This window comes from Bubalus bubalis, chromosome 8 (genome assembly GCF_019923935.1).
Source record: "Bubalus bubalis isolate 160015118507 breed Murrah chromosome 8, NDDB_SH_1, whole genome shotgun sequence".
In the NCBI taxonomy this organism is placed as follows: Eukaryota; Metazoa; Chordata; class Mammalia; order Artiodactyla; family Bovidae; genus Bubalus; species Bubalus bubalis.
In genome coordinates, this window is record NC_059164.1 from 116,246,182 (window position 1) to 116,269,134 (window position 22,953).

General features: G+C 56.6%; 1 protein-coding gene across 4 annotated transcripts in view; it reads left to right on the forward strand.

The window, feature by feature from the left end:
* Nucleotides 1-22,953, forward strand: part of DPP6 (dipeptidyl peptidase like 6) — a 1,060,979-nt gene that overhangs the window by 946,488 nt on the left and 91,538 nt on the right. For all 4 annotated transcript variants that reach the window (XM_045166493.1, XM_025292131.3, XM_025292128.3 and 1 more), the window contains exons 9-10: nt 20,248-20,402; nt 21,858-21,955. In XM_045166493.1, coding sequence (XP_045022428.1) covers nt 20,248-20,402; nt 21,858-21,955 — 253 coding nt within the window. The remainder of the gene's footprint in view (nt 1-20,247; nt 20,403-21,857; nt 21,956-22,953) is intronic.

A 22,953-nucleotide genomic window follows, 5' to 3' on the forward strand; every position in this document is an offset into this window, starting at 1 on the left:
GCCTTCGAGTCCAGTCACACCCACCCCTGCCCGCACACCTCCCCACCGGGATGGTCCCTACACACGGCCACACTCCCCCATCCTCGCGGTGCAGCCCCGGCTCCAGGGTTCAGGTGCAGGGTCCCAGACTCCCCCTGAGGGAGCTTAGCTGGCCTCCTTTTTCCCACTACCATCAGAGCTTCCGCATCCTTCCTTCAGCAAAAATAGCAGGCTGATCACTGAAGAGCCCAGGAATGGTTAATCTCACCGTAATGATGAGCTTCACTCTTTTTATCCCCAAAGGAGGCAGGAGAGGTGTTGGGAATGAAGACAGTCCCCTTACTCAGGACCGAGGGGCAAGGTGGGGGCGTCACTCCAGACCGCCTGCTAATAACACCGCCAGGCGGGGCTGGCCCGCGGCAGGTGTGCTCACTCTCACCCACTGCCTCTTCCACGGCTCGCCTGACATGACAAAACAGGAACAAACTTCCTGCCGCAGCTGCAGAAACTTGGGCTCAGAAGCGTTTTGTGACTTCTCTGCCGTCACACAGCCAGTAAGTGTTTCCAACTTGGCCACCTCACTACACGCCCATCGTGTATAAAAAGCTGCATGAACTTCTTGCAGATTAAAAATAGGCCTGATGGGTTCCTGAGGGGTGAGCGGGCCACCCATCACCTCAGCAAGGTCTGCTCACACCTCCGACACCCCCAGCTCTGCGCCAGGCGCTTCTCAGCATGGGTGTGAGGGCCCCAGGACCCGCGGGCGCGTCCCTGAGCGGCCACGCTGCCACCGGTGACCCTGAGGCAGTCACGTACCTCGTCTGACCTTCAGGTTCATCGTCTGAAAACGAAGAGCTCAGATATCTTCCCCAAAGATTTAGCGTGAGGCTGGATGACAGCGAACGCGGAACCACGTGGGCGTGGCAGGACGTGTCATCACGACGTGTCATCTCGGGGCTGTGAAATGTCCCGTGAGAATCCACCTCCCGCCGGCTGCTGGCGGACGTGGCAGGGTCTCAGACGGCCGTTTGCCCAGGGCCGGACGAGTGTCTTCCACAGAGAGGCAGAGGTGTTTGTAAGGCGAAGGTCAGGCCTGAGCCCCCCAGAGCGTGGCACCCCCAGGGCACCCAGCTGAGCGCAGGGGAAGGGTCTGGATTTCTCCCGAGAGAAGCCCGCAGAGACGTCCTTGCCCATCATCTCCTTGTCTTTCTCCTTGGGTCGCCCGCCCTCTGAGCGCCACGGTGACCATAGCTGTGCTCCATAGTCTTGTATCTTCCTGCCTCCCAGGAGCATGCAGGCAAGAGTTTCCATGGAAACGGTGTGATGAACGGACCATCCCGTCATGAGGATGGGGCGTAAGCCTGGGGGATCTCTGGGGGTGCCCTGGTGGCTCTCCACTGGAAAGGTGCCCGTGGCCCGAGCTGGGGCGAGACTGCAGCATCAGCCAAGGAAGAAGCGACATTCTGCCCAGGACGTCAGGCCCGGGAGGCCGGGGCAGGGACCAGGGCCCAGCGACAAAAACAGCAAATGCTGGAACTCCCGATCGGGAATTTCCCCCAAGTTCAACGCTGAGGGCAGGGCCCTGACCTGTGCTTTGCAGCCCAGCGTCCTCCCTGTACTGAAATAAACCCGGTCAGAGAAGCGGGAGAGGATGCCGAGGTCAGGCTGGGAAACTCTAAAACAAACCCACAGGGACTTCCTCGGGGGTCCGGCCGTGAAGATGTCACGTGTCCACTGCAGCAGATCCAGGTCCAATCCCTGGTCAGGGAACTAAGATCCTTCAGGCCATGTGGTGTGGCAAACAAGTAATAATTTTAAAAAACCAGAAAACAAGTCAGCAAAGCAAACCAGACACCCCCTCCAGGATTCACAGCAGGAGAATCGCTCATGCCCCGCATAGGGCAGAGGTGGGCGGGTCTGCTCCCAGAGCTCACGCAGGGGCACAGGCTGCGGGCCCCGCCCTCCCGCCTGGCAACAGGCCCCGCCCAGCCCAGAGTGGGTGGAGACGGAGGCGCTGTGCTCGGACCGGAAGTGACTCTGCTGGGCGGCCGTGCTCACCACTGGGTCGCCAGGACCAGGGCTCAGGACGCAGTGCTGGCCGCCAGATGCGGGAGAGGCCTGCACAGTGGAGACCCTGCCCTGCAGATTCCCACGGCGGGGCCACAGACCCCAGATCTGGAATCAGCAGGAGAGGAACTCCTGCAGGGCCGGGGGTGCCCTGAGGGTCAGTAAGAAGAACTGAGCAACAGGTTTAGGGGCACCCGGGGGGTGCGGGTAGTGGTTGCGAGACCGCTGCAGCTGCCATCCCCCAGACGCCAGGCGTGGGGGCGTTAGGGGGGTGGACTCGGTGAGGGCGGCTCGGCCTGCCCGAGCACTCGCGAAGACATTAGTGAGTCGCTGCAGGTAGCGGTGCCCTGCCCCCTCGTTGGACCACTCAAGAGACAGCTAGGGGTGTAACTTTTTGTCGTTGCAAACTCACCTTGCATGCGTGGTCACTCGCTTCAGTCGTGTCCAACTTTTTGCAACCCTGTGAACTGTAGACTCCTCCGTCCATGGGATTCTCCAGGCAAGAATACTGGAGCGGGTGGCCATTTCCTCCTCCAAGGAGTCCTCCCAACCTGGGGATCGAACCGTCATCTCCTGCGTCTCCTGCCTTGGCGTGCAGGTTCTTTACCGCTAGCGCCACCTGGGAAGCAAACTCACCTTATTTCACACTTCATGGCTGATAGCCGAGGGGCCTCAGCCAAATCGCTAGCTGGTAGGTCTCCGTCTCGCATGAAAGGTTGATCAGTGACTCGCGTGCCTGTGATCAGCGCTCTTCTCCACGTCTCCTTGGAGTCCTTTAAATTAACGGCTGTGTTTCCCACTGAGCAGCCCCCGACGGCAGGGGAGAGACCCCAGGATGGGTGGGCCCCGTGGAGCCGGCCGTCGTGTGACACCATCGGTTTACTGCAAGCCCCAGCTCACAGAGTCAGAAGCCGAGTCTGCCCTTGATAGTCCTGCCTGGGCCCTGTGGGTCCCTGATTGTTCTAATTCAGCGTGAAACAAAAATCAGGAAAAGGAGAACTCTGAGGGGAAAACGTTCTCTCCACGTGTGGGAAGAATTCCCGCTGGTCTTGAGAAATGTTTCTCACAATTAATTACCTAATCCTGAGAGACTGATAAATAATACACGATGCTCAGTGGTTAGGCTTTTAAAGCTCTTTAATTATGCATCGACTGTGGGATTAGGACCGACACATCTCCATCTTTTGGTTGTGGAGTTTTAATGAAACTCGGGTATCGCTGGCTGAAATCTTGACGCTCCCGGACACCCCAGTTTCTTTTAGTCTTTTTTGTTTCCTAAAATCTCGTAAGGACTTGAGACCCTTTGCCCCAATGTCGAGAGTCTTGTTGATGTTAGTGTTCCACCGAAAGGCAGGCTGCAGATGCTTGAAGGAAAACATGTGAGGTCCGAGCTTGCCTGTGCTCGAGACGTCATCTGGGCCCAGAGGCCGGGGTCCTGCCCCTGCCCTTTCCCATCGAACCCACATCCTGACCTCTTTGCACTTAGTTCTTTTTCTCTGCTCTGCAAGCATCACGGGATGGACCGGATAGCGCTGCCCACCTCCCTCAGCTGTGTTTTCGTACTTGAATGTCAGGGGGAGCGCTCAGTGTGACGGCGTGAAGTCTGTACACATAGGAGGTGACTTTGCGACGGGCTGTCTACCTGTCCTTGGCTTTCCTGGGTGGGTGTCAGGAGGAAAACGCCCCGATTATAGCAGGGTGGGGGGCCCAGCACAGGGTGCCCCCATCCTCCACCCCATTCTGCCCCCCCCGACCCCCCGCAGGACACGCCTGTGCTGGGAATTCGTCAGGGGTTCTCATCTGTTTCTCCCTGCCCCTGGTCCTCCCTTCGTGGGACCTCCTTTTCCTTTCTTTCTATACAACCTGCGTTTTCAGTGTAATTTTTCTCTTTGCCCAGGGCTGGGTTTGGGGAGGTTTGGGGGGCAGGGTGGGGGTGAGATGGCAGCTCAGCTTCTCCACGTCAGAGCCCCCTGGACGTGGAGACGCGCCCTTGTCACTGCTGCTGCTAAGTCGCTCGGTCGTGTCCGAGCCTCTGCGACCCCATGGACTGCAGCCCACCAGGCTCCTCTGTCCATGGGATTCTCCAGGCAAGAGTACTGGAGCGGGTTGCCATGTCCTTGTCACAGATCCTATGAATGAAGGCCGGTGCCTGGAAGGAGATCCAGGCCGTAGGTCTCAGGTCAGTCGCACCTTCCTACCCGGTCTCCCAGCAGAGGGAGAGGCCGTCTCTCCGTCGCCGTCGTGGGGTCAGGGTGCCCCAAAGTGAGCCCTGCACTGGCCAGAGGCCAGACACGCAGGCCCGTGTCTGTAGCACATGCACTTATGTCTCCAAGCCCCCAAGCAAGTCCCGGCGGAGCCCGGGGCCCGGCGTCCCCAGCGTCGGCCCCACCCCAGGCTTCTGTGGCTGGGTGGGCCCCTCCCCAGGACACGACGCCTTCCTCCCAAGGTCACAGCTTGTCCATTCACGGAAAATGGGCCCCAGGCCTGGGAACCACCAGGTGCCAGCCGTCCCCAAAGAGCAGATGACCATGCAGGCCTTAATGGAGAACTCCCGTCCAGTACCTTGTTCTTGCCGCAGGAGTTTGAGCATATGGTACTTGCTTTATTAATAGAAAAACCAACAGCCGTGGGGACACGAGCCCAGGAAGTGTTGGGATTTTAAATAGATGTTCCCAGGAAGGGGCCCAGCCTTCCTGGAGGTCACGGGGTCACGTCTGCCCGGCCCTCGGGACCAAACCACAGGGCCACAAGGTTCTAGATCCGCACAACACATTATGTTTTCGGTTCTTCTAAGCGTCCGAATGACTTCCCCATCGCACAGCTTCTGTTGAGGGTTGAATCTCTCCCCCAGTCCCTGTGCCCGTGTGCCTCCCCAGGTGTGAGGCGTATGAAGAATCTGAAGGTAACAAAATTCATTCCACACGGAGGCTTCATGGACACCTAGCCTGGCCCGCCCACCCCACTGGTTCTAGAACGTAAGCCCCACCTCTCCTGTGGGCCCAGAACTTATCGGTCTCCAGGGAACCCGGGGCTGGTGACCCGCAGTGTGACAGGGGGCAGACGTGGGCCCTCCCTCGGGAGCCAGCACGGAGCAGCCCCACCAGGAAGCCAGGACGCACCATGTGAAGCGGGCTCCAGGGACACACCCGTGCATTCTGCTCCAGGCTCCACAGGCCCCCGTGGGACTAGGCTGCACTGTGCCCCAGGCTTGCCTTCAGGATGGAGTTGAATCACACCCTCACCATGGGGTGCTTGTCTCCAGCGCCATTCAGACACTGGCAGAGTGACCCGTTCTGGTTGAAGACCACAGACCCATGAAAATCAGAAAACCAAGCAATCGCTAACCCATTAACTGATTTATGGAATCCAGAGCTGAGTCCTTAAACATTTGTCCCAGCTGCCTTCTCTCAGGACGTTATCAGTGCCTGGTCCCCAGTCTCTTTTCCAGTTTCTGCCTTTTGCGATCTACTGCTCACTTGAGATCCTGCGAGATGTGAGCCCGCATAAGCTTGTCCTGAGGGGGAGATTTTTGAAATAGCTGGGGAACGCTGATTAGAAAATCCACAGCCGCCCCTCCACATCATGACACCAGCTGGTAAAGTCGGGAGACGTTCTGGGGCCTTCCTCCCAGCTCTGGCGAGGGCAGTGCTTGCTCCCCTGAGCCGGGCACGGATGGCGGGCGGGGCAGGCAGTGCCCTCCCGTGCGGGCACCGTGGCCACTTCCACTCAGACATTCAGCGCTTCCAGCCTCTGGCCTCTCCACCTGCCTCGCATGGAGGAGGCTCTGGGCCCTAAGGTGTTGGGGTCAAAGCCCCAGAACTGAAGGACAGAGGCACAGACCTCAATGCCTGAATACTCTTGTGGAAGCCCCCAGATGGCCCCCCCATGTTCCTGGGCCGATGGAAAGTTCAGCAGACTTTTCAGGGACCACAGAACACTGTGCCTTGGTGGCCATGTAGGTCGAAAGGATGAAAGCCTGAAATGAGAACCAGCTCTGAGTGGTCACAGCTGAGGTTTGCGGAAGACCAGGTGGGGCAGGGGTGCTTACCACCTGCTGTGATGTCCAGCTGCTTTCCACTCAGGCTGAGCCACGCACGTCTCTTTCTATGCACTCGAGCTTTATGTAAGTAATTTTGTTTCATTGCAACATTTAACTGGGACTGGAAAGTCATCATTAAGGGAACATAAAGCTGAAGGAGGAATGGAAAACTATGTCAAAGAGACCTTTTAGGCTGCGGGGGAGACGGCCTTCTGGGGTAATGGGCCTTTATTGACTCTGATGTTTTAGGAACAGGGAAGAGGAACTCATTACTCCCACACTGTGATCTCCCAAAGCAGAGGATGCTAAAACAGATGAGGCTCAGCCAGAGATGTAGAGTGTGTGTGAGAGAGGAGAGAGGCATAGACAAAGAGAGAAACTCAGAGACAGACAGAGCGAAGCAGACAGAGACTTTCAGTTAAGTTCGGTCGCTCTGTCGTGTCCGACTCTTTGCGACCCTGTGGACTGCAGCACGCCAGGCTTCCCTGACCATCACAAACTCCTGGAGCTTGCTCAAACTCATGAGAGAGAGAGACTTTACCAAAAGAAAAAAAAGAGATTTAACAAAAGTTGAAGGACTTTCCTTGCCCTCTTGTGTCTGTCTCACTTCGGCACAGCTGGAGTCCTGAAACACTGCCCTTCACACGGGACAGTGACAAGGGGATCCGCTGGGGTGCTTCAATGCGACAGGCGGGTTTGCAGCTGGTCATCACGGGGCCCACCAGGGGCCTTGGGTGTCCACCCCACGGGAGCAGCTTCTTGACAGTTTCTTCCTCAAAAGTCTCCAGGCCCTGGAAATGCATTCGATGTCTGTTTTCCCCTGGAATGAAAAAAGGAGGACAGGAGAACTGAGACAATCTATCAGTGTTTGGAGAAGCTGCAAATTAGCAGCCAGCAAGGTTATAATGAACATCTGAGCGATCGCAGCGGGGGAATAAAAATCAAGTCCAGACTCCTGACTGTCTCAGACGTGAGGACGTGGGGGTGGACGCTGCCCCCTGGTGGCCAGCGCAGGCACGGCGGGTCCGCTGTCCCCGGGCTCAAGTGCTGAATTGTGGGGGTTGTCAGACCACCGGGATGGTGATGAGGTGTCTGCAGTGAGTAATATGCAAGTCACAGGGCGCTGGTTAGCCAGGGAGGCTGCGGGAGGAAAGGGAAAAGCTCCTTCTGCCTCCTGGCTTGACGTTGGCCGTTTCTTGTTTAACCCCCCCATTTAATTCCACTCTCGGCACGTCGGATAAAATATTTAGTGGCAGGAAAAAGGCTGCAGATGCAGGCGGGAATAAATAAGATTGCCCGTATTTAGAACGAGGCCATTTATTTCCAAGTGCAGATCTATCAGGCATGTTATTTATGTCTTTTGCAATTTTCCAGGACCCAGATTTCTCCAGACGCTTTTTTTCCCAGTCGACACAGCAGTAGGGGTGCAGGCGGGGGCACTTATTAACAGTGAGAGCACACGGGGCCTGTGTTAGGAGCGATCCCAAAGCCTGTCTCAACTGCCTGCACCGCTTTGATCTGCTTCCTGTCATCCCATCCAGAGGTGAGAGCCGTAATGCTGACACGACTCAGGCAGATGGAGCCTTCAAGGCAGAGACCGCTCGAGCTGCCGGACAGCACGGGGCGGGCAGGGGAGACGGGCCGGAGGCTCAGCGCCGGGTTGGCGGGGCGCCGGTGGCATTGGGATGAGCTGTGGACCAGGAATCAGGACCAGAGCCAGCCCCACCCTCTGCCCTTTTGTGAGCCTGTGAAACAGCCCCGTCTACTTCTCACAGCAGTGCCCCCTCCACACACCCCAAGACCAGAATCCACTCAAGGCTCTGGCAGGCGCTTTGGGTGAGCCGCCCCTGCCTGTGGGTCTCAGCTTTCTCCTCCGTGAAGTGGAGTCACAGAAGCATGGTTGCAAGCTTGGCAGGGTGGTCATGGTGAGTGTTGGGTTCCTAGCAGGACAGACGACATACCTGCCTTGCCCATCCCGCCAGGTCACGGCTCAGCACACACAGGCCCGTTAGCCCCAGAGCCCGGGTGCTGACTGGTTGTGAATGTAGTCCTTCCTGCGGCATTCATCCAGGCCAGAAGCCTTGGCCGACTGGGAGATAGTGAGTTCAGACCCATGTGAGCGCGGACGTGAGACGCGGGGAACCTTAGGCAGGTCGGGACCTGAGGACTAGGGCGACATGTGGAGCTGGGACCTCTCTTCACGGGGAGGCACCTCCCCTCCAGGCGCCAAGGGCACCGCATGGGGAAGGCACCTGGAGGCGAGCCACTCTGTAGGGTTGGGAAACCCGAGGCCCTGTCCCTCGACCAGGAGAGAAGCCCCCCAACCCCTGGGAGAAAGGGGAGCCCCATGTGTGCAGTGAGGATGCAGCCCTGGTGGATTCTGCCTTCTCTTCATGTCATTTGACCGCCCGTCCAGTGGGGGCTTGTTGACAAAACCTCTCCTGTGTGAGATCCTCCCAACCCCAGAAGTACTAGCACACACCTCTCAGGCTTCTGGAAACTTCTCCCCGGGGTCATTTTATCCACAGAGAGATTCTGGCAGTCCTTTGCTTTGGACCACACTTGGCCAAAGACGATTAGGGAAAATAAAGCAGAATTCACTTGATTTTTGACTTCCGTATACTGTTTGGATTTTGGCAAAGGGAGAATTAACTCATGGTGACTTGCTTTTCACTCTAAAGAGAAGCTGACATTTTTTGCGAGCTACTGAGCAGGTTTGAGAAGATTCATTCGAAGAACCACTGACCCTACAAAACAGGACTAAGATATACCGTATCTTGGAAGAGCGCCCCACTGGAGGATGGGGTCTCCCTTGGGAGCACTTCTCTGACTCGGGGGGAAGTGCCTCGTCACTGGAGTTCTGTCTCCTAACTCCGATTATTCCCATGGCCCACGGCACCTCGTGTTTCCTGCTGCATTTAGAGCTGTGCAGGAGGTTGGCCGGGGACAAGCACTGGAAGAAGGCAGCGGGCAGGGTGCCCTGGAGCCATCGCCACCTCACCCGGAGCAGGCGCTTGTTGTCCGCATCACCCGCCTGGCCAAGGGACCCTGGGGAGCCCGATGCCAACCTCAGCCCGCGGAAGAGCTGCTCTTTAATTGGCCTCGAGTCACTTCATCTCCGTTTGCCTTCCGGGGCTGTCTGCCTTACAGCACGGGTATTTGCATTTCACCCCATCAGTTGGCCCTAAAATCACAGGCTCTCCGAAGGCTGCAGACCTGCAGTTGTCGAGGTGGAGCCAGCCGTCCAGTGGGACCGGTGTCGCGGGAAGACTGCCTCCCCCAGTTAGCCGCTGCCCAAGCTGGAGCAAGTTAACCCCATGCAGGAGCCTCAGCGGCCTCCTCAGGGAGGTAACTGCGGCAAAGAGCAGGGTAAGCATGCAGCACCAGCTCCCAGGCCTGGGTCAGGCTCTGGCTGAGTTACGGCTGTTGGTACTCATCCCCTGGCTCCCGGAAAATGCCAGACCTGTAACAAAGAAAAGGGTTTCCATTTCACCTCTCTGACACTGGGTGTCCAAGACCCTCCCAGAAGCAGGCCTGTTAGCACGGCCGTCACGGAAGGGGCCAGGGTGCTCAAGGCCCAGGGGTGGGGGCCGGGGCAGCTGTCACCCTGGTGAGTCTGCACACCCTGTGGGGAGGCCTCATGGCTGCAGGCAGGGCTGATGCTGGCGCTCGGCTCCGGTCGGTGCTGCCCGACACCCCCCATCGTCAGTCCAGTGTCACGATGAGTGTGAACAGGCACGGGGGCCCTCAGTTGACAGTTGTTTGCTGGCCTAAGGGGTCTTCTGAGAAGGGGAGGCACCTGGAACCCAAAGCCCCCTCCTTCCACTTTCTGGAGGTGTCGGCAGGCGTGAAAAGCCATGGAAGTGGGTGGTGGGGAGCCCGTGACTCACGTGAAGCACAGGCAAGGGGGGGTCCCAGGGCAGGCGCAGCCCAGAGCCCCCTCCTGCCTCCTCAGTGTCCCCGCCTGTCCTGCCCACAGCACGCTCCTTGGGGCCAGGGCCTGGAGGGGACTGTCCCCGACATTCTCAGCAGTGAGCGCCCCCTGGAGCCGCTGTGCCTGGGGGCGGGGAGGGGCCCTGGACCGGGGACACTCTCCCTCCTCACATGGCTCACAGTGGGGCCGCGCTGAGCTCTCCCGTTTCCCAGGTGAGGAGAGGGGAGCAGGACCGGAAGGGCTTGGTCCAGGCCCACTGGCCGGCCCCCTGGGTGGATGGACCCGTGTCCAAGACTCCCAGCCTCAGGATGCCCCTGGGCAGCTTTAGGTCGAGGCCACACGTGGTCCTGGGACATCCTGGGGGTGAGATCAGGTGGGGACAGGGATGGGCTGGGGGCTGTGGCTCTGCTGTCTCCTGTCCATCCTGAAGGCATCACCGCAGCACCTGCAACTGGACCCATGGTGACCCTACCTGTGATGTCTGTCCCCATGGTGACCCTACCTGTGATGTCTGTACCCATGGTGACCAGGATTTCCCTCCCCTCAATCACACTGAACCTCTGAGCTATGTCTCCAGAGTCAGGATCTATTTGTACAAGTTGAAAGGCAGACTCTTGTTCTTTGAACAGTAGAACCAAGAATATTTAATAATTCGATGCAGTTGGGTATAGAAACTGTTCTGAGTGCTGTTTATAATTCACAGTTAATTAACCTTCCTCTTCAAAAAGAAGTACAAAAACTTGAGACCTAATTTCTTGATACACGTTGTTTTTGATATCCATTATTTTTAAAATATGTTTCCACTGATACTAAGAAATAATTATGCAGACTATCTCAGACTGATTAAGGTGACTGTTGCTCTGTTAGAATTTTCTTTGAAAATATGTATTATAATGAGCTTTTGTGCAGTGCATCCTACAAGAAAACATTCCTGTCATCTAATTTTAAAGCTAAAGCCAGTATATAGAAGAAATGTTACATATAATTTTAAGGCAATAATTTTGCTTTGCGATGAAAAATTCTAACTTTCAGAAGAGGACACCATCGAGTCAGCACTTTTAAGAAACGCTTCATAAATACAAACAGTTTTGGTTGTAGTGGTTGGTAGTTAAATCACTGTCATTAAAATTCCAATTTCAGAATCTCAATCATTTTTAACTTCCTTGTGAATATTATTAACAAGGTGATCAGCTTCAGCAAAATATCAGGAAGAAAAATAAAACCATCTAAGAGCATTAAAAATCATTGTAGAGTTGGGTGATAACATTCTACCTCCAGTCACTATTATAGATTATTAAGTTAATATCAAAGAGTATTATGGCAAAACATTCTCTTTTAAATGGAACAGTTTTAGGAGCTGAATTTAAAACCATTTTTGGTCATCACCTGGGCACAGATGGCAGACTGTCTGCAGGGCTGCCTGCCTGCTTGGCAGGTGCAGTGGCACGGGGTTGGGGGAGGTCTGAGATCTGCCCGAAGCCCCCACTGGCCCAGCTCATTCATCTCACCTTCAGTGGCTCAGACAGTGTCCGAAATCTCGACTCTTTGTGACCCCATGGACTATAGCCCCCCAGGCTCCTCCGTCTATAGGATTCTCCAAGCAAGAATACTGGAGTGGGTTCCCATTTCCTCCTTCAGGGGATCTTCCTGACCCAGAGATTGAACTCTTATCTCTTGCATCTCCGGCATCAGCAGCCAGGTTCTTTACCACTGGCGCCACCTGTGAAGCCCGATCAGTGGCTCAGACCCCATCCAGAACCCAGTTCGGGGAGAGATGGAGCTGAAGGAGATGGAAAGCTGGCAGAGACGACGTCAGCTCGTCTCTCAGCGCTTCCCACAGACACGCTCTTCTCAGGGCTTCACTCTGTGATGTGGGCCGGTTATCTACACTTTTATCCTTTTAATTTCCTTAAGAGGAAGGTAAAGATAGGAACACCTACTCAAAGTGGTTGTTTGGAGGAGTAAATGAACACTTACTGAAACACACACATACATGCACACATGTACACACATGCATATATGTGTGCGTGCACATGCATACACACGTGTGTGCACACACGCATATATGCATGCACATGCACACACATGTGCACAAACATGTGCACATATACACACATGCACACATGCGTGAACGTGTGGCCTGTACGTTTTGATGGGAAAAAGGAAAGAAGGATGATTGACCCAGACAGGGGGTTAAGGGTCACAGTGAAGTGCTTTCTGTGTCTGGGCTGCCAGACAAGGTAACCTCTGCTTTACTCTCCATTTTGCCTGGATCAGCCCTGCCTTCCTAGCTTACTATCCTCGCTGGGGTCTTGTTAATTACAAAAAAGAGAAGAGGGAGGACTTGCATGTGGGTGGTCTGAGGGTTGTTCTGTGGCAGGCAGGGTCAGCTCTGCAGGCGCTTTACAAAATGAGCACTGGAGAAGCAGCCACCCTCCTTGCCCTGCGCATCCGGCATGTCTGCTGTGCTTGCTGTTCCTGACAGGGCAGAGACAATCCGCCAGGGCCTCTGGGAAGCCTGAGCCATTTGCTTTTTCTCTCCTCCAGTTACCAGGAGCCACAGCGAGGGTGTTCAACAGTGAGGGTTCCCCGATGGCTTAGTGGCTCTGTCCCCAGGTGCCCATTGCTGCAGTGGCCCATGCTTGGCGGCCACATCAGTCCGGTCCGAGCTCATCTTCCCTCTGAGCTGCTTCTGCTCCTTCAGTGGGTCCCTGACTGCAGCGGCCCAGGCTGACACGCGTTACGTGGTCGTAGCAGATGCTGCGGCAGGCTTGCCAGCGCGTTTATGTATAAGAACTAACATCACTGTTACAACAACCCACGAGGTAGAGACGGATTTTGCAGACGAGAAACCCGAGGCAGGGACTTCCCCGCAGTCACACGGTCGGCAAGTGGCCCTGGAGAGGCTGGCTCGGGGGTCCCTCCTCCTTAGCATCTCACGTCTGTAGGGCAGGATGTGTGCTGTGCACACCGTTCCCTCCAGGTCCCTCTCCAGGACGCCTTCTAGGGTGAGCAGGGTGGCTCTCCCGTCCCCACCTCCACCCGGGGGGTCAGCCCCGTGTGATAACTGACTCCGCACACCTGCTGCGCTGAGAACATCAGAGCAGAGGAGAACGAGGTCTGGCACCTTGGGCAGCCCCGTCCTATGCACCCACCTGTGGTCCCTCCAAGGCTTGGAGGCAGCCTTTCCCCTCCCTGACCCCCAACAACTGGGAAGGGAACTGCCAGCGGGGATGCCCCTGGTGTCAGCAGAAGGCCCTGCCCGGTTCCCACGGGCTCCCCCTTCTCTCCTGCACCCCCGCCCTCCACACCCAAAGACTGCCCAGCTGACACTGGACTGACAGGCTTGGGGTCTTGAATGATATTTTTTGGTAGCACGGAGTCCTCATTGCTGCTGTGCAAGCTCCTCTCTAGTTGCAGTGCTCTGGCTTCTCGTGTTGCAGACCACGGGCTCTGGGGCACGTGGACTTCAGTAGTTGCAGCTCGCAGGCTCCACAACGTGGGCTCAGTCGTTTCAGTACATGACTCAGTCGCTCTGTTGGAATGTGGGGTCTTCCTGGAGCAGGGGTCAGACCCACGTTCCCCACATTGGCGTGCAGATTCTTAACCACTGGACCATCAGGGAAGTCCCTTGAATGATATTTAAATGCAGGCCGAGATCCTGCAGTGAGAGCCCCCCTTCCCTTGGCAGCCTGCCCCAAGGCTGAGGGAGACCAGACGCTTGTGTTCAGGGCACATTTTTCCTGGTCCCTGGTCGGGTTTCCCCTCTTGTGTGAGATCCTCAAGGCAGAAGCCAACCTCCCAAGCCTCTTCTGCCCCCAGAGCGTGCACCCCAGTGCCTGAGTAGCTGCTGCTCAGGGTGGTCTCCTGGGGAAGGTCCTGGGCACACAGCCGGGAATGTCGACCTCGAACAAGGGCCCATGACCGCACTCGCTGACGCCAGCGCATTGGGGGCTGCAGAGCTCACCAGAGGCCGTGGGTCGTTCCAAGGCCGCCTCCAGGACCTTGCGGGTGGGTCAGGAGGAAGGTCAGGAGATGCTCAGAGAGGCCGCGAGCCCAGGAGGAAGGGCCTGAACACGTGTCCTCCCTGGGCACCTGCTGCGCTCTGTGCCTCCCGCCACCTCGAGTGTGCCCGCTGCGGCCAGGCTGGTCCAAGCTCACCGTTTTCTGGCAGATGCGGCCTTGGCAACCCTCTGCTCACGGCTGGTGGGTACTTTGCCAGGAACTCAGGAAACAGGGCGGTGTTGGCTCTGGTGGTGGACGTCCTGGAACCTGCTCAAAGGAAGCTGGTCCACATCTAAGCCAGGGCGTGGGAACAGGCTGTGGAGCAACGTCAGGATGTCTGCAAACCCATGCCCACGACTCGTCACATGTGGACCAAACCATGTGTCAACGTCCACCTAAACGCTGGTGCGGTCCATGCAGGTGCTGTCATGATGAACGCAACACAAATTATTTTAGAAGTCGTGTTAGCCACTCAGTCGTGAGGGCCGTCAGGAGTAGTAAATGAGTTATTACCTGGAAAGCATGCTGAATGGTGTCTGGTGCATGTTAAATATTTGTTCGACCAAAAGACGTACCTGAATCTGACCGGGGTTCAGCAAGGGTCCCAGGCAGAGCAGGTCCCCAGCATGTTGGGTGGAAGTTGAGGCAGCCAACTTGATCCAGGCCTAGTGGAGGCTGGAACGTTGCAGGTCGGGGCCTGGGGATGCAGCCGGGCAGACTCAGCATCATGTGTGTGTGTGCGCATGTGAGCACGTGTGTGCATGTGTGAGCACCAGGGAGGGGGGCGCTGGGTCCAGCCCAGCTTGTTCTTAGGGCTGAGGCCAGAGCGCAGCCCCTTCCTGGTCCGGTCTGGCTTGGAAGGTCACCCCGCTGAGTTTCAGGGCAGAATTCGGCTGACTCTCTCCTACATCATCCACCCGGTGAGGAGCTGGCTCTCTGGGGGTCATGACCCAGCATAGTCATGACCTTGTGCAGATTCCTGCAGCTGCCGTAACAGAAGACAACAAACAGCATGGCTTTAAACCGCAGGGATTTATTGTTCCAGCTCTAGGCGCTGCAAGTCTGAAGCCGAGGTGTCTCTTCCAGCTTCTGAAGGGGCATCCTTGCTGATCCTCCACTTGTAGACGCATCACTCCAGGCTCTGCCTTTGCCCCCAGAGGGCGCCGGCCTGCTCTGACTCTCTGTCTCTTTACTTGTCCTTAGGAGGTGCCAGTCGTGTTGGATTGGGGCCCCCACCCTCCTCCAGTGTGAGCCCGTCTTAATGTGCATCTTACTTACATCTGCAGTGACCCTGTTTCCGAACAAGGTCACCTTGACAGGTACCAGGGGTCAGGATGTCATTATTTTTAGGGGACAGTTTCACCCACAACACACCTTTAAGTGGAACCTACTATTCTGTTCAAAATGGCATGCTCCCCACAAATAATTTGGAAGCCTATTTCTAATGTACTGATGGACCCGTCAACTAAAAAAGTGCACAGCCTAAAAGATGCCTGGGTTGTGCTCAGTGCTGAGTCGTGTCTGACCCTCTGCCGCGCCATGGACTCTAGCCCACCAGGCTGCTCTGTCCATGGCATGTCCCAGGCCAGAGTACTGGAGTGGGTTTCCTCCTCCAGGGGATCTTCCCAAACCACGGATCAAACCCGAGTGTCCTGCATTGGCAGGCAGGTTCTTTAACGCTGCACCACCAGCTGTCTCATTCAGGGACCTTACTGAGGACGACAGCCTGGGAGACAGCCTCTCAGTGGCTCCGAGGGACTGTTCCAAGGAGGGAAGGAAGAAGCCAGGATATGTAGGAGTTTTTGCTGGAAAATAATGTAATCAAGCGTCAGAAGAGTACTGTTCATCGCCAAGACCAGACCTCTCGAGATGGTGATAGTTGTGCGTCTCCCTGTGGACGATGCGGGAGTCTGGGCTCACTGAAGTCATTCCCAGACAGGCATCATCACTGCCTAGGGCCAGCATCCTGTCCTCCTCCACCCTGGACTCCCTCGGGCTGCACCATCAGGCCAGCAGCCCTGCTGCTGGCTTCACACTGCAGCATCCTCTGTTTATTGCCCTGGCGGATGACATTTTTTGCCACAGACCACAGACATGCATCTCCAGAATGCAGGGCCTGTTTGATCAGATGTCAGGATCAACTAGCCTGTGAGCTTGTGCAGAAGAGGGGTTCGTGCCCTTCCCCCACCCCACCAAACCATGACTATTCTCCCGGGAGTGGGACCCAGGCGTCTGTAACAAAAGCACACGCTATTCCCACATGCTTCCCTGAGCACCACCTTAAGGGATTGTTGTTGCTGTTCATTCGCTCAGTCATGTCCGACTCTTTGCGAGCCCATGGACTGCAGCACCCCGGGCTTCGCTGTCCCTCACCAACTCCTGGAGCTGCTCAAACTCATGTCTATTGAGTCGCTGGTGCCATCCAACCATCTCATGCTCTGTCGTCCCCTTCTCCTTTTGCCTTCAACCTCCTCCCTCCATCTTTCCCAGCTTCAGAGTCTTTTCCAGTGAGTCAGCTCTTTGCATCAGGTGACCATAGGGTTGGAGCTTCAGCATCAGTCCTTCCCATGAATATTCAGGACTGATTTCCTTTAGGATTGACTGGTCCAAGAGACTCTGAAGAATCTTCTCCAGCATCACAGTTCGAAAGCACACCCAGCAAGAATTATGCAATGACCGTGGTGGCCCCTCCTTTTCCTCCATCTGAAAAACAATCTGGAAAATTGGAGAATTCCTCATCTTGGAGGGACTGGCCTTTATCACCTTGAGCCCCAAAGGGACTTTGTCCTCTTGGACCTGCCCATATATGTGCAACCTGAGTGACAATGTTCGCTTCTTTAAGATGTGGTGACAAGACCTAGGGGAGTGGGCCCAGATGAAGCTGTGAGCTGAAGCTGCATGGATGGAAATTTCTTCCTCTTCAAGTGAATGTCACGAGATGCATCCTTCTTGCTTGATTCCAAGAAGGTCCCAGGACAGGTCAAGGGCAGTGAAGGAAAACTGTACCCTCTCATTCTCACGAGTTATCTGTACTTCAGAAGGCAGTTTCTCCTGTTGTTCCAAGGCAAAGGCTCATGCAAGTAATTTAGTTGATGAACTAGTTTTTTTTTTCCCCCTGCAAAACTCTGCCCATAGACTACTTTTGGTTCATGGCATTTAAACCAACTGCATCATTAAGCTAGAAGCCTGAAGAAAACATTTGCAGAATGGGGACGTTCATAATGAACGGGGAAATGTCACGGTTTCATCTGCCTGGTCCTTTTCCCCGTAGTTCATTATACTTAATTATCTCTTTAAGAAGCAACTAACTCACAGGAAAATAAAAATACCCAGGAACAATGTGTTTAAGAGCGTTTGGAGAGAATAAATCGAAGCTGCCCTTTGTGTATGGCCTGCCTTTGGCATGGAGGCATTTCTCTTTCGTTAGCAATCGTCTCGCTGTGGGATGTTGAGCATTTGCCAACATAGACAGCAGGCCCTTGTCACTCCTGAGCACTCTGGTTTCTGAGCTGCCCTCTGACCAGCACATTTCTCCTCTGAAGCCTGTGGTCCTCTGCATCGTGTGCTCTGAGCAGTGCATTGAGCTCAGTGACAGACTCGGCATCTGCTAATGGACAAGGCAAGAATAGTGCTTCGCAGCCCAGCCTGGGGGCTCCTTTCTCCCCGATCTGGCTCTCGTCCCCGCACGTGGGAACCCCTGCCCTGTGCTGGCCAGACCGCAGCAGCAGTGTTTCCTTTGTGTCCAAAGGCAAGTTCTGGAAACGAGGTGGACGCATGACGGATGGATGAGAAGCTAGCAGTGTGCCCTCCCGCACTCCGTGCCCCTCACCAAGCCCCGGGCCCGTCTGGGGGTGAAGGGGGGCCGGACCCCGCAGGCTGCTGATTCTGTCCCTTCCCTCTCAGGGAGCCGCTCCGGGTCAGAGAAGCCTCGGTCAAGTTGCATGTCTGCGGGGCTGTGCTGCTGGTCTGCTCCTGGGTGACGCTTCTATCCAGGTGCCTTACTTGCACCCGCCGCTGTTCCGCTGGGATTTTCTGGAGGAACAGGCTGTGAGCGCTGCGGTCAGGCTCGAGCCCCTGATTTCAGGTGGATGATGCTTGCCTGTTCCCACCCCCTGCCCCATGCTCTCTGCTTGCTCCCGCTGACTCCCCTGTACTCCCTTGTCCCTCCCTGACGTGCTCACCTCCCCAGCCCCCAGCTCAAGTGTGGTGGAGCAGGGTCTCCCACAAACCACTGCAAGTGGGCCCGTTTTCCCCAGCAGCCCGTCTGCTGGAGTCCATCACACCAGCCAGACAAGTCAGGTGGTTCTTCAGAGAGTCATCTCTGCGTCACCTCCTCCCAAACCCACACCTGAAAGTCACTTTGCCGGCTGCTGAAGACACTGGAAAATTACAAGCCCTGGAGAGCTCGCTGGCTGCATTTTTTTTTTTTTTTTTTTTTTTTTGCCTCAGCAGACCTTTGGGTTTTTTATCGGCTCTGGCAATGCTTCTGAGTCATTTCTTGGGGTGCCGCAAGGTCAGAGTGCCGGCAGGGTCGGGGTGTTAGAGGCAGCTGCTGTGCCCCTCGGCTGACAGTGGGGAGCTCATTCGGGGACCCCCCGGTGGATGGCAGGATGGGTGCAGAGCCCAGGACCGGGGCCCCTTAGGCATCCTTCGCGGACCCGCCGCACCACAGGCCTGGGGTGCATCTGGTGATGGGACTCAGACGTGCCGGGTACTTCCTGGGAAACAAGACGCTGCTGTCTGGCGCTGCTCCTGGGTCACAGGGGTCAGGGTCTCTGCAGGCTGCTAGAGACCAGGAGGGAAGCCCCCGGGGTGGGGGGTCGGGGGCACAGGAAGAGTTATTTCAGGGAGGCCGGCGCTTCATGAAGGGAGTCCCTTCTAGCTCTGCTGAGGCAGGTCCAGCAGGACGTTGTGGTTCCTCCCACTGAGCCCCCAGGCTGGTGGAGCCCATGATGGAGGGACAGACTGCCCATCGGCCAGCCCCCTGGGGGGAGCAGGAGCTGCAGGGCCCCTAAACTGCGCTGCGGGACGCCCTTGTGGTCCCTGCAGCAGGGCCCTGACCCCCTAGCCCACCCCTGCCTCCGTCCTGCAGTCGGCGGGTCCCCGGCCCCGCACCGCACCACCGGATCCCCTGTGGCCCCGCCTCCAGTGCCACCTCCCTCGCCCTTATTCTCACTCTAGCCATCCCCCGGTGTCTGAGTCCCTCATTCTGCTTCCTCCGTGTGACTTCAGCTGTTCCGACTGCCTTTCTGTCCCTGCGGGCTCTCAGAGCCAGTTTGTGGTCTACCCCAAATAATGACCGGGGAATGGGACTCATGGTGGGGGGTTGTAGAGCTGTGCTGACCATTATTTTAAAAACAAATCTGGGGGAATTCATTAATAAAACGCACACACAGTGTCCAAGGAGGACCCCAGCCTCAGAGCTGTTTAGCCCTGAGGTGCTTCTCCAACCCCAGCGCTCTGATGAGTGGCCCCTGGGAGGTGCCCTCTCTCGGCTTGTTCAGAAGGCAAGGTGGGATCATTCTTTCCAGAACAGACGTCAGACCCTATGGGACTCCTCCCCAGTGAGCTCACTAGTTAACCCAGACTCCGTGACGGGGAGGAGCCAGGGAGCGCCCGGTGGAGGCTGGGCCCATCGCTGTTTCCATCTTGGTCTCCCTGAAGAGGGGGCCATTCTGGGTCTCTGCCGCAGGGAATGTGATCGCTTGCTTCCATCAGAGTGAGGGGCCCGCCGGGCTCTGAGCATCGCCCCCACACAGCTGTGTGCCTGGGGCCTCAGTGCGGGCCTGAGCCCTAGGAGTCTCCTGCTCGTTGATTTCCTGGGATTCAAGCTCCAAACAGTTATGTCCTCACTTGGTCCTGTGGGGGCTCCCTGCTTGAGATGAATGGATCTCCTCTCGTTTTGGTTTTCTGATCCCCTTAAAGTAATAACCCACACACAGCAATAGTAAGTCAACTCAGAAAGGACCTCATAGGCTCGTCGTGCTCAAATTGTGCAAAAAAAAGAGTGGTTGTTAGATGGTTCGCCTCTGCTCGGTCAGGCCTTGATTGACTGGGTTTGCTGTGCTGGGGTTCGGTGGTCGGCCCAGGTACGTCCGGAATGACGGTGCACCCGGGCACGGGGAGGCCTCCTCAGAGGCTGTGAGGAGGCATTTGTCCCCGGGGGGCTCCCGGGTGCCCTCCCCTGTGCCTTCACACATCTCTGCTTTGTCTGTTTCCTTAGAGGAGATCCTGAAAACCCACATCGCCCACTGGTGGTCTCCGGACGGTACGCGGCTCGCCTACGCCACCATCAACGACTCACGTGTGCCGGTCATGGAGCTGCCCACCTACACCGGCTCCATCTACCCCACCGCGAAGCCCTACCACTACCCCAAGGTAGGTGGGAAGCCACGCCGGGACAGCCTCTGCATACGTTCATCGGCTCCCCACCCCCTCGTGGAGCCATGGCTCTCCCCCATGCTGTGAGCAAGGCAGTAAACAGAGGCGGGATTGATTATGTCCCATTACACTGCATTAAATTCCCATCTTTGCGGAGCTGAATTTGTCAGCAGGTTTACTTTTTTTAAAATGACGGAACTACCGTTAGTCATTTGTGCAAGCTTCAATCCCAACCGATATACATCACCTCCCTTGTGACTCCGTGGTGACAGAAACTCACGCTGCTCACACTGGGGCACTCTGTCCTCTAGCTCCTTTTGCAGGTTCTGGGGGGTCAGAGGGTCCCCTTGGCTCTGGGCCACTCTGCGCCTGGCCGTGTGCTGACCTGTGCTGTTTCGAATTGCTCCCCAGACCCATGTGTTGCCACAAAAGCCAGCAGAACAGCAAGGCTGCAGGTGGGCAGCAGGGGGTGAAGGCAGGGAGGCACGGATGGTCACACCTGGCTTTGTTAGTAAACCGCATCGTGCCAGTGTGGGGGCACGGCCTGCCGCCCACTCAGCTAGAGAGAGGCCGGGGCCCCACCTGCCCCTCTGGTGACAGGGTCCCCGGGTCCCCCCAGGGCTGCCCCAGAAGGACCCGTCCAGCCTCTGCCGACCAGCCCTGGCCCCGGCTCTCCAGCCACCGGAGGGCTCTGGGAGCTGACGCCTCCTGCCGTCTAGAGATACAGGACCCTCGGCCTGCAGTTTGCAGTGAGGGGGCAATGGTGCCCAAGCAAGGGTCCCAGGGTCCCAGGCCAGAGGAAGGAAGCGCCAGGTGTATCAGTCAGCTCGGGCTCCGTAACAAGCACCGCAGACCGTGCAGCTTAAACAGCGGATGTGTGTGTCTCACAGTTCAGGAGGCTGGGAGCCAGAGATTGCTTAGAAAGGGAACACTTTCCCTGGTGAACCCATTCATGGGAGTCCCCCCAACCTAGGAGTGATGCAATGACCTGAAACCTAGAAAACTGCAACCCCCTGACTTTACCGTGAGCTCTGGGGCAGGTCTGTGATTGGAATTATGACACTCCATGTGGCTCGGGACTGGGGTTTCCTGTTTTAGTAGAAAGTCAGCATGTTCTGACCAACAGAACTCAGATTGGAGCCACGAGCTGCTGACCCATCTGAGCCCCGCCCTGTGTGGGTCCGCTTTCCCCCTCACCCTGACACCCCATCTGCAGGGGTGGAGGAGCCAGAGTCAGACCAGCAGCCTAGTCTTCTGCCCTGCCGGCCAGCGCTCGTGCAGGGAGAGGACAGAGGACAGTGGCCTCTCCCCGTCCCCGCCCCATCTACTGACACTCCCCCTGAAGGGCTTCATCCTCCCCACACTGAGCCTCTCGTGTCTCCCAGCAGACTCAGCACCCAGGCCAGTCCAGGTGGGAGGTGGCTCTCACACCTCTATCCCCTTTCCTCCCAGGCCGGCTGTGAAAACCCCAGCATCTCCCTGCACGTCATTGGCCTGAACGGACCCACACACGACCTGGAGATGACGCCGCCCGATGACCCGAGGATGAGGTTTGCATCCTTCCTTCAATTACACAATGACAATAACCGTGAGATCCGTGTCTGCTTATGTGGTCTCTGTGGGCTCAGACTGCCAATTTAAACATCCAAGGAAAAGGCACGTTTTGTACCGTTTTCCTGGCTGCTTTATGGCTTGGTGTTCTGAGAGAGGAACACCTGTCAAAGCTGCTGTGATGTCTTACCTCATGTCAGACTCAGATCCTGCCCCCCAGAGGCTGGGCCTCAGGGGGGCAGACGGGACGTGTCCAGTGGGGGCACCTGGCCTGCACGTGGAGGACTTTGGGGTTCACCCCTCAGATGAACAGATGCACCTTTCCAAGAAAGTCCAGGTAATCAGACCTACTGTGCATGGGACCCCATTTTCAGAGCCTCACTTTAGAGCAGGGGTCCCCAGCCCCCAGGCCACAGAGCCGTCCTGTTCCTGTTAGGAACCGGGATGCACCGCGGGAGGTGAGTGGTGGGCAATTGGGAGAACCTCTGTCTACGTTTACAGCCGCTCACCATCACAGTGCCGCCCGAGCTCTGCCTCCCCAGTGAACTCGGTAAATGTAATGCCCTTGAATCATTCCAAAACCATCCCTGCACTCGGTCCGTGGAAAACCTGTCTACTGCCACACTGGCCGTGGTGCCAAGAAAGGGCAGGGACCGCTGCGCTGGAGCGCTGCGCTGGAGCGCGGCCGCCCTTTGCCAGGCCTGCGGACCAAGCGGGAAGTCATGCTCCAGCGAAGCCAAAGCTCCCAGGTGGCATAGCAACCACGCAGTTGGTGGGACATATTGACAATGGCAACCATCCTGTTGAGAGTAACGACTGGCTCAGGTGCATTTTATATTCCAATCAAGAAAGCTGAGTAGAGTCTGACTGAAGGGGTCTGGATTTCAGTTTCATCTTGTCCCAGAGTCCAAGTGGCCTGGGGACTGGTTATACTTCCAGAGTTTACTAATAGCGATGTTAAACCCCACTCTGTTGAAAGTATTGATGGAAGACGCAG